The sequence below is a fragment of the Myiozetetes cayanensis genome, unplaced genomic scaffold, assembly GCF_022539395.1.
Source record: "Myiozetetes cayanensis isolate MyiCay16 unplaced genomic scaffold, myiCay2020 scf3, whole genome shotgun sequence".
In the NCBI taxonomy this organism is placed as follows: Eukaryota; Metazoa; Chordata; class Aves; order Passeriformes; family Tyrannidae; genus Myiozetetes; species Myiozetetes cayanensis.
This window is the reverse complement of record NW_026087521.1, coordinates 67,031,409-67,042,573: the sequence shown is the minus strand read 5'-3', so window position 1 is coordinate 67,042,573 and position 11,165 is coordinate 67,031,409. Positions and strand designations below refer to the sequence as shown.

Here is an 11,165-nt window from a genome sequence, read left to right as displayed (position 1 = left end):
GTCCTGTTTGTTAATGGGTAGGAATGGCCCAGTTGTAACTGGGATGGGAATTGTGCTAAGTCCGTGTAAGATAAGCTAGTGCAAAGAACCCTGAAGTGTCCCTCCTGATGTACTATCCTTCAGGAGATAGACAAATCACAAAATCGGCAGCTTTTAACACACATATTCTTTGCGGGGTGGGGAGGGGAGGGGCGGAAATAATCCTAATTGTCATTCCTATCAATAGAGGATGGGAGCTGTGCATCATCTGAGAGGCAGTGTGCTCAGCAAAGTATGTTCTGACCTAGTGGTACAGCCATCTGCTTCCCTGCTTTGAAATAAATTTTCGGTGAGAGCCATTATGTTTCTTCTGTCTGTCTTGGTGGGATGTGCTTCGACATGTGGATGATCCCAGCGACTAAGGCTGGGGAGCTGTAGGCTCCGTCATCCTCCTATATCCCCTTGCTTTTGCTCCAACAGCAGTACAGCATGTACCTACTCTAGCCAGCTCATGGTCATCCAAAAGAGTCCCCCCAGGCTGCTGCCTGCTCCATAGGAAGCAATGGGAAGGCTGCAGCAAACACAGCTTCCTGAACTACTGGGGGAGAAATAATTGGATGCTATTTAACCTGAAAAGAGCCTGTATGCTTTAAAGTGGTCATGTTTTCCTGCCTCACACTGCCCGACTATGTTGCTACAAGTTACTGTAAGCTTTGCTGGTGACACTTTCCCTTGCCCATGGTGATTTCTTTTGCTCCTGGTTGCTGCCCTTCTTGAAAGTGTGGAAGCGTGGTCTGTGCAATCATGTTTATTTTTAGGAAACACTGTAAAGTGGTGTGGCCATGTTTTGTTCCTACCAGATGGCACCACCTCCTGGCAAAATTCAGTAAAGACAAATCCTGGTGGCTGACTCAGCAAGCCTGTAAGATTTTTTTGGTATTTCAATGCCCTTTTTAAGCGATGATTTTTCAGATAAAACAAAATTGTGGTTTGCTTTCCTGCAGCTGACTCTGTATTCTAGCTACAGTTTCTCTTATCGGCATGCAGAATGCCACAAAACAACCTGGCTTTGGCCCAGCAATATCTACATAAAAATATTTTAAAGGAATTAATTGTTAGTCTGTGTCAGGGTTTCCTTTGGTGTTCTTTAAGAACTTTTCCTGTGTTTTCTATAGGTAAAGCCAGCCTGTGTCTCAGTGTATTGTTCTGGATACTGCCAGCAGAGTTAATTTTATATTTGAGACTTCCAGTGCAAGTCAATGTGATTTTGGAGGTAGCCCTTATGTTCAGCTGGGGAGACTTTAATGTATGTTATGACTGGATATGATGCTGCCTTCAACTTTCATCACTATTCACACACGATTTCAGTTTCTAGGTATTCAGAGGAAGGGGTACATGAGGCAATGGGTGTAACTTTATTCTTTAGGTCCTAACTAGAGCACAATCCTGTTTGATGCTTAAGCCACAAAGTGGTCTGTATGTACTGTCTTTGTACAGGAATAATAGAAATTTATTTCTATATGTATTAAAATCTGCCTAACTAACGGTATGAAACAATTTAAGCGCTACACTGATTAACTTTTTTTGTTAATAAACTTTATTCATATAAAATTTTAAAGTATTAGAGAGACATTCTATAAAAATCACAACTATATAAAAAGCAAAGTGATTAGAGCATTCCTAGACAGTGACTTGAGCCAGTATTCCTGACCACACCAGAAATATAAAAAAAAAATCACATAAGTAACCAGATTTCTTGTTAGACATGTCTCTAACTGAGGAAGACAAGGAAAAAAGGAAATTAAATACATTGTCTTTCTACTAATAATCAAAACCAGATTTCTGCTAAGCATCTTTCAAAAAAAAGACCAGCCCTACTGATGCATTCTTACATCAGCTAGTGATCTCCTCCTAGAAAAGGAGGAAAAGTAACTGTTCATAATTATTGTCAAGTACAGAAGAAGAAATCAAGATCAAGCTAGAGAGTGCATCTTCTAATCTGGAAGTACTTAAATGGAGGTCTCGCAGAAACCACTTGCATTCAATAGTCTGCTTTAAATGGGTAGTCCTTGTGATTGACAGCTCTGAAAAGAGAAAGAACTCGTCATTTAAGTACCGTAGAAAGTAGCTTGGCAGCATTTCCCCATTGCAGTCTCCCCACCCCCTCACTTCCAATGTAGTTAAGTTTTGCAGCTGTCATTAAACTGAACACAGGCTTTTGAGAAAGCACATGTAACACCAATATGCTGAAAGGAGCACTCCAAATGAATCTCCCTCCTGATGTCAGTTCCAGGACATGCCTCATAACCCGGGGTCCAGGGTTTAAAGTACAAACTCTCCATGATTTTGGTCATGTATGTTTTCAAGACATGGGAGATGAAAATACAGACAGAAACAGGCCAATGGATTGTAAGGGTAAAAACATACTGGAGCACTGGAACTGCCCTCCAGTTCCTGTTAAAGCTGAGGATGACATCCATCTCCTTCTTAGACAGTTCAAAGTCAAACACCTATCAGGGAAAGAAAAAAAAAAACCCTCTAAGGTTCATGAGTAGTTAGCTACTGTGCATGCTTCATGCTTTTATGACTTGAGGTAGGAACATATTAAGCATAGTTAAGAAACAGTCTTATTTCTCAGCCAAATAAAAATTTACCTATGAAGTAATCAACATAGTCCTCCTCTCTCTGAGATGCTGTTTATATTAATGTCTTTGAACTCTGGGTGGTTGAATGGCAACACCACTGCAGTTTGTGTTGTAATGCACTAATAGAAGACTTAAGGTGCTCAGGATGTGTCACAAATACTGGAAATAGAGGTAAATTTTCTGCTACAAGAGAAGACTACTGGGTATCAGCTGTAAATAGCTGTCTCAAGCTAATTAATCATCTAGGAATTCTTGCCAGTTGTTTGTAGGAGAAATAGCTCCAAACCTACTAGCATGGATTAAAAGTAACACAGAGGTATCATTTAAGACACCAGCTCTTATAAGCCAATGTCCAAGCCAATGAACTTCACTGCTAAGAGGAACCACAGCCTCAAAGTGAGACATAAACCAGGACAGGTCTGGTGTTCACAACTTATTTTTTTTACACCTTTAAGTAGGACTTGCTAAGTGTTTCTCACAAGTCAAGTCCAAAACTGGGATTTTGTTTTCAGGATAGCAGAGCTCTGACAACTCTGTTGGAACCCATTTCTCTCCTGGCAGGAACAAAATGCTTTTCCACAGAGAAAAAGCACAGATGGTTAGGTAGCTGATGAAGCCTCAGTCTTCACACCTCTGCACTCCTCTTCCAATGCCTCTTAGGTGCTGCTTGGAAACATGGGGGAGCTATGGGTGTGGCTGTCTATCCTGCATAAAAAAAGGTAGCAGCAGTCCCAATGGAAACTTCACCTTCATGTTTTCCTGAACACGCTGTGGTTTGTCAGACTTGGGAATGACAATGATATCTCTTTGGACAAGAAACCGGATCAGAACCTAGGAAAGAACAAGGAGGAGCATGAACACAGGGGTACCAAGAAGTTTCTTCAAGCGCATTTAATGTTCTTCCTTTTTTTAAAATGCACAAAATAATTTATTTTCCTACAACCATATTCACTCTTTGGAAGACTACCAATTTGCACACAGGAATTTGATATGCCAAAATTTGCATTCATATTTGCCAGTCTACTGGCAAACTCTAATTGTTTCTGGCCTATGTTGTTTCTACATCTTGTTTTTTCCAAGATTTGTTTTGGTTTCATTAAGGGTAGTAGCAGGGGGAGAAAAATTATGATGCTTCTGGCTTGCATTACATGGATGCTCAGACCAAATGAGCATAATGATACTGCAGATTATTTTGGACTCATAGGTAATTGCCTCACTTATGTTAGGCTTTTTGAAGTCCATAAAAGAAAAAGCATATTTCTAGAATTTAGAAGTGCGTATGTCGTCCATCCCCATAGAATCTTTTGTCCTGCTCTGCCTTTTTTTAAAATATGATTGTTGTTGATTGCTTGTGAATATGTGTGTTTTTTTGAAGTGCAGTTTCTGCACTCGTGTGAGTAGCAACTAATATAGAAAAAATTTATTCTTAAATAATCAAGTACCTTTCAGTAATTCTATGTGAACCTGAGCAGACGGTGCAATTCAATAGGTCTGCAAATTACAGGACTTCTCTGAAGAACAACTTAGCTAACTTAGTTGAAGAAAGGAATAAAAGGTTTAGAAAGATGAACACTCAAGCAAGTACCACTGCTGATCAGTCTACCCCAAAACTTGATACTCAAGGCCTCTTAGAAAATAACTGATAATGTGCATGAATGTTGTTAAGAACTTGGGCAGAAAGAAGAGTCAAATGCAGTCCAGCCCCATTATACTGTATCTCTAAAGAAGGCACATCTGCTGAGGCTGGCTATCAGCCTGAAAACATCTGAGGAGGAGGAATATTTTGCCCTGACAACCCCACTTACCTGAGCAGGGCTTTTATGATGTCTAACTGCAATCTCTTTAATCTTGGGATCCTCCAGCAGCATAGGCTCCCCTGGCTTAGCCCTATTAAAAAATAGGAATATTGACGGTAGAAAGATATTAGTTTCCCTGCAGGAAGCCTTACATTGTGTGACATAATCTGCAACAAATCAACAGCACTTTTCTCATTTTACCTGCATTATTTACATAATTTACCTCAAAGATTCAAGCTACAACTGCACTGTTTTGTGTACTGCAATGCTTTCTTACCATGGGCGGTTAGGAGAGCCAAGGGGGCTGTATGCAGTCACAGCAATTCCTTTGGATTTACAGTACTTGACCAACTTTTCCTGCGTTAGGTATGGATGGCATTCAACCTGCAAGCACAGAAACATGGTGGATAAAGAGGCAAACTGCACTGGGATGCAAATCATAACACTTTAATTCCTCTTGGGTCAGAGAAAATGTGAAGACTTTCAGTATCATGATTCAAATCTATCTTATGAAAAAGTTATTAATGTCACAGCAGTATCTAGAGGCCTAGCACAGCAAATAGAGTTTTCTCATGCTACACATTACACACAGACAATGAAAAATAATATAGAAGAGTGAAAGTGCTATCTATGTCAGGAATCTGGGAAATCAGGCTTTCTGGACTACTGCAGAGCCATATTACATCTTCAGAGGGGCAGCTCAGAATACCTGAAATTTATTTTCTGCTCAGTCACCCAGTGTCTCCTTGCCTCAAGCAGTCTACCCTGATACCTGTAGAAGACTGAGGAGATGATGTGAGCTAACCTAGGAAAGCAAGTTGCAACCAGCCATTTGGGAAAGATGTCCTTCAACTGAAAAGAACAGGAGCTACACAGGGATGCTGCTCAACTTGCCACAAGCCATAGTATGACCACAGGGCTACATCTACGCTGTTTTACATGGCACTGTGCACATACCTAGCTGTTTCTAAATGCTATAGCTTAGTTACCAGGCATGGTGACATGGAACATGTGTACAGTAGTTTATTTACACCTGAGCTAGATTAGGCAACTACTGTAGAAGCAGTGTGTGGAACAAGCCATGCAGAAGCAAACTGGAGGTAAAGCCCAGAGTTCTTTAAACTGCTAAAGTTGGTTCAGCTTTTAATGGGGGCGGGGGGCAGAGGTGAGAAGGAGGGGGAGGTAATTGGGTTCACCTACCAACCTTCATAACTCTCAGTAAAATCTTTCCAAGCCCTATATCCCCCTTGTACTCAGCCTAGCCAGTCCAAACACTAGACCCAAGCCCAGCATCACGGCACTGTGCAACACAGGATCTGGTGTGGGGATTTCCCTGGTTATTCCCCAGCTGGCAGAGATGGGCATTCAGCACCCTCAGCTGAGTGCAAAGAAGTTGCATATGGAAGAAAGTCAGGAGGTTCCTATGCCGCTGCTGTCCTGTGATTACATTCATGAGGTATGTGGTGAGAATTTGTATGTAACTGTGTACTTCAACCCTCCTTTCTATAATGAAGCTGCGACATGATTCATCCCTGTACATTCCCATGCCAGTGCAGAAGTGAAACTCACAGTGGGGGGTTTGCTGGTTATCCCAGGGCTGGAAAAAATGGACCTGTGGCAATTTGGGCTGTGACATGCAAGTCCCAGAGATACTTTGGAGTGTGAAATAGGACATGTAGCAGGAAATTGCAGGGTCCCATACAAGCTAATGGACATTTTCACTGTTTTGCACTGTCTAAAACTGAAATATTCTCATCTGTTTCGTATTACTGTGATATGTGTAATCCATACTGTTTTGTGAGATATTGCTCTAAAATCTCCACAGCATTATATACACACAAGCATACAAAAAATTTTTCTGTTGAGATCTCTATCAGCTGAAAACCATCAAGACTGACACTATAGTGAAGCCTTGCATATCACAGGTAGGATCTTTCAGACAACCAGGAGATACCTAAGCTTTGCGAGATCTCTCCGTGGCATCAAAACTATTTAAATGGCATGGCAGAAGCCAGTTTTAGAGCTGAAGTGTAGTATAAATATATCTAGGAATGCTATAAATATATATTATAGGAATTTCTATAATAAATATATATGATACAAATTCTATATTATATATCTAATATATTTCACATATAGGAAATGCATATTGTATTTATATAGGAATATTATATTTATATATAGGAATTTAGGAATACTCTAAATATCTATCTACAAACACACATACACTGTAAACATATTTAGGAATACTGCTAAATGGAAGGTTCCCTATCCTTGGCAGGAGGGTTTAAACCATATGATCCTTAAGGTACCTTCTAATCCTAATTATTCTATTATTCTATACTCCAAGGTTAGCTGACAAGGGGAAATAATCTCACCTGGTTCATTACAGGCTTGTATTTCAGGCCTGGCTTGTTCAAAATTCTTTCGATCTGCTCATGGTTAAAGTTGGAGACACCAATGGCTTTTACCAGACCACAGTCCACCAGTTCTTCCATGGCCTAATAAGTAAGGACAACCAATGAGTGTGCATGAGGTGGTGATATTACTGGCAAACCACATTATTTCATTTCCCTCAAGCTAGTGACGAACAAACAACTCACATTAGATTAGATAACAGTATCTCAATTAATAATAAAAAAATTCCTATCTGTATAAAACACACAGTAAATTAACAGTCACACCTGGATTCACCTACAAGTTGGTTCTACCATTGTGTGTATTCAAATATTATTTTAGTGACAACACCTACAGTGCTGATAGCTTTCTTCTCTTTAGCCTTAATAAAGACATCTCCTTCTTGCTCCCCAAATCCAGAGATGGCAGAATCTATTTGGTCAAAATACAATTTTGTGTGACTGTCCTCCATACCCAAACATATCCCTTAATTTCACTGTGCACACAGATCTCTGCTCCAGCTTTAGTGTTGATACCTGCTCTGAAGAGCAAATATTAACTTACCTCCCATGTGTCGAGAAAATCTGTATCACTGGGGATACTCATACCCTTGTCATCCAGAGGATGCAGCTCTTCACCAGCCTGTTATTTCAAGGCAGAAAATACACAGACTTTTTAAGAGCTGAATTTTCTACTGTGAACTAGCACTTTGGACTGCATCTACAGGCAGCAAGTTAGAAGGTTATTTAAACATATTGTGTAACTAAAAGTAGTAGTCTCTTTTGGACGAGGGCCATATTTTTCCAAATCAGCCCCTGCATGCAAGGATTGTGGGGATTAATAGCAATTATGTAGCTTAGGAAGATCTAGAGGAAAAGGAACAGATGCCCCACCACCACCTCTTTCCTAATTTTGTTATTTATTTTACATAGATGGGGGGAGGAGGGGGCACATTTTTTCTGTGCTATGCTTCATTTTTCACTGTTGATTACTCCAGACTAAGCCAACATCTCCAAAACTTGAGATGTTCATGCTGTTCCAGTCCCAAACAGCACCATCCCATGTTGATTACAGCTTCCCTGAAGACCCAGCGGGCACATTAGCAATGGTCATACCTATGATCATCTTGTTCCAACAAGTATGAAAAGCCATGTGCTAAAACATATCACTACTTAGTGACCAAATACTTGCTACCACCAGATTCAGGGCAGAGCCAAACAAATTCCCAGTTGCATAATGAAGAATGCACCATGCTTCTAGACAGGTAAGGAGAAAAGGGATGTAAGACAGGACTACCTTGAATCCCATAGGGAAGTGCATCAGGTAGAGGTCAAGGTAGTCCAGTTGCAGTGCAGCAAGGCTCTTCTTGCAAGCTACTTTAACCAAGGGCTTCTCATGAAACGTGTTCCACAACTGTGGAAAGAAACCAAGCCTGACTGTGACTTTACAGCTCCTGCAGTCCAGACCAGGGGACAAAAGTTTCTCCACTGGTGGTCTGGGAGGACAACTCCCTCCCCAGTGCATCCTGAAGATGAGAATGTCAGCATTTTACTCTAAAGGTAGGACAAACATGCCACAAAACCAGCAGTCATGAAGGTAGAGTCAGTATTCTCACTTATGAAAAGAGATTTTCAGAAATAAATGTAACACTCTGGCAAGTGTATCTGACACAGCAAAGTGTGTCAAAATTATTATTTCAGTCTAAGTTTTGAGTATTGAGCAGCTTATTCCTTCTGTCCCTTTTAACTATCCATAGTGAGAACAGTTGTCAATTTTTTTGAAATCAAAATTCACATTGTTTACATAGAAGAACTTGCAAGTATTATTAAATTAAAGCACGTTCTTTAACAAAAACCAAGCTTAATATGGAAAAGTTTAGTTATCCTAAAGTCTTCTGGCTTTGATGGTGAAAACCCCAAGTCATAAGTTTATTAGCTGAAGTGTTCTTTTTGGTAAGGAGCATTTCTGAGACAAGTGGATGAGATAAAGGAACAAAGAAAATACATATAAAATGCTTCAGACTGAACTTCCATACTTTAATTTCTATTCCCTTTCAGGCTTATGATTTGTACATGACACGGTTTTCAAATGTCTTGATAGCACGGAAGAATCCAGACAACAGCCTTACCTTTTTTTCCTGATCTTTCTTAGACATGTACAAATAAACCTTCAGTATAATTAATGCAAGAAAGTTATTAATTCAGTAACAGCCATGCTACTTATCCTAAGTTATCAATGATTCCTGATAGAGCTCAGAACAAATTGCAAATAATTACAACACACAAAAAGACAATCATGAAGTCAATGTTAGAGAAGGGAATAGGTCCCTATGTTACTTTACAGGTAGAGCAACGGTTTCTCTGCAAGAAAATTTAAATGCCCAAATAATCTTGCATCCTTGTACCTTAGTGACAATGAAGAGATCTTCCCGTTTCACTACCCCCTCTTTGATCTTCTGCTGGACTGCATTCCCTATTTCATTTTCATTCTGATAGAAATAGGCACAGTCAAAGTGGCGATAGCCAGCATCGATAGCAACCTTCACCACCTCTTCCACCTTTCCTGGAGGAGCCTAAAATCAAACACAAGCCAAACATGAGCTCTTCCATGTTCTCCAGCCAGTGCTCACTGCTGTGACAGTTCCACAAAGTTCCCCTTTCCAGCTGCTCCTGGAGTTTCCTCATCACCTCCATTTTAACTGAGTTCCAACTGAGTTTCCTAGCAAACAGTATTTTTTTGCAGGGAAAAGGTACAGAAAGAAATTTGTTTCTGCAGGACGTTTTGGCTCTGTCATTTCCCCTTGTTTGCTCTCAGTGTTACCCAAGAAGTTTCGCCACTTCACCCTCCCCAAATCTTCCCCACGCGGCGGTTCCGTGACCAGGGCCCCCCTGGGACCGCTACCCCATCGGGGGCTGCGAGCCGCTACCGCAGAGTCTATTTTGTCGGTTTCTTTTACTTCTCCTATTTTTTGTGCCTCCTTCCACCTTCTTTAGCCCATAATTCTTCTTCTTTTTTTTTTTTTTTTTTTTTTTTTTTTTTTGCTTTCTTTGCCTTTTACTCCCCGCGGCCCCTCCCCCCGCCCCGCCCGGTTACACAAGTGGCCGCGATCGGGCACTCCAAGTGGGCGGCGAGACCGACCCCACGGCCCCCACGAGGGCACATGTATCCCACAGGAACCCCCGGCGCACCGCGGGACGTCCGCTTTTAATCTCGGTTCTTCTTTATTATTTATTTCTCATCTTCGCTGAGCCCGCCGGACCACAGTCCTTCCTCCCACCCGCCACGGTACCTGCCAAGTGCCCAGTCCTAGAGCGGGCATCTTCATCTTGTTGCTCAGCTCCACGCAGGGAATCGCCATGGTCACCGCAGATGTCTGTCCGTCAACGTGCCAGTGCGTGCCCAAGGCTGCCCGAAGGCGCTATAAGGAGCAGAGCTGCCCTGGCCCCGCCTCGACCCACGCCCGCCGGGGGCCGGCCCCCCCTCCCCGCCTTCCCTCGCAGGCGAGAGACACAAGGTGACCGTCAGTCTGAGGTTGTGTTTGGCTACAGAAGCCTGATGCTGATTTGTTTTTTGTTTTAAAATGAACAAAGAGCAAATGTCTTAGCAACGGAGGTGGCACTTCATGTGTTCTGCTTTGCCCACAGCAGTGGTGGAATCACCATCCCTGGAAGTGTTCAAAAGATACGTAGATGTGGTACTTGGGGATATGAGTTAGCGGTAAACATGGTGACTCTGGATACCAGTTGGACTCAATGATCATTCCAACCCTGATCATTCTGTGGTTCCACAGCAGTGAGAGCCTGGTGGATGTCAGGAGAATTTCTGCATGGGACAATGGGTGTCCAGAACATTGGAGGATTTTCTCACTTTCAGGTGGTGACAAATGGACTGAATTTTTCATATTTTTACTAGATAATATTAGGCTCTCCTGCTGTTTGAAGAGGAATTCATTAAAAGGGAGCATGGTCTTACCTTTTAGCTAAATTCTATGTTCCCTGGCTTTGCAGAGGGGTGGGCTCCCGGCAGGACCATTGCCTCACCTGGTGTGAAGGCAACTGTTCCCTGGGCTCCATTAAAATGTCAGCCAGCATCAGTAGAGTGTCTGAGGCTGGAAAAGGGATTTGTGACTACAGCTTTTCTACAGGTAGTGTGCTAGTCCAGATAAAGTCCCCGATTTTTTACATATGGTGAAAAGGCATTCAGAGGGCTGATATTTAGAGGTGGCAGGAGACTTCGTACAAATGCAGTGCTTCAGAAATCAAGAGCCAGGGGCCTGAAGGGACTGGGATGCTTAGCTGGCAGCTGTCTGGAAGAAAAGAGGCTTCACATTAGGAAGCTGATGTAATTT

The 11,165-nt window shown here is 41.8% G+C and overlaps 1 protein-coding gene across 1 annotated transcript; it reads right to left on the bottom strand.

Annotated features, from left to right (window-relative positions):
- Positions 1–1,553: 1,553 nt before the first annotated feature.
- On the bottom strand, positions 1,554–10,247 carry LOC126644264 (aldo-keto reductase family 1 member B10-like). Its single transcript, XM_050323385.1, has 10 exons — positions 10,107–10,247; positions 9,222–9,389; positions 8,114–8,230; positions 7,382–7,459; positions 6,799–6,921; positions 4,698–4,804; positions 4,430–4,511; positions 3,372–3,455; positions 2,407–2,489; positions 1,554–2,063 (listed from the first exon to the last, which is right to left on the bottom strand). The coding sequence occupies exons 1-10, from the start codon at positions 10,173–10,175 to the stop codon at positions 2,021–2,023; spliced, it is 954 nt and encodes a 317-aa protein (XP_050179342.1). The 5' UTR covers positions 10,176–10,247; the 3' UTR covers positions 1,554–2,020.
- Positions 10,248–11,165: the final 918 nt, after the last annotated feature.

Bases quoted from the DNA above. Each gene is read 5' to 3' on its own strand.
- LOC126644264 (XM_050323385.1), bottom strand. From the start codon at position 10,175: ATGGCGATTCCCTGCGTGGAGCTGAGCAACAAGATGAAGATGCCCGCT. The intron at 4,805-6,798 runs GTGAGATTATTT...CTGTGCTTGCAG, and splicing joins ACAAGCCTGTAATGAACCAG to GTTGAATGCCATCCATACCT. The intron at 4,512-4,697 runs GTAAGAAAGCAT...ATTTTTTAATAG, and splicing joins GGCTCTCCTAACCGCCCATG to GGCTAAGCCAGGGGAGCCTA.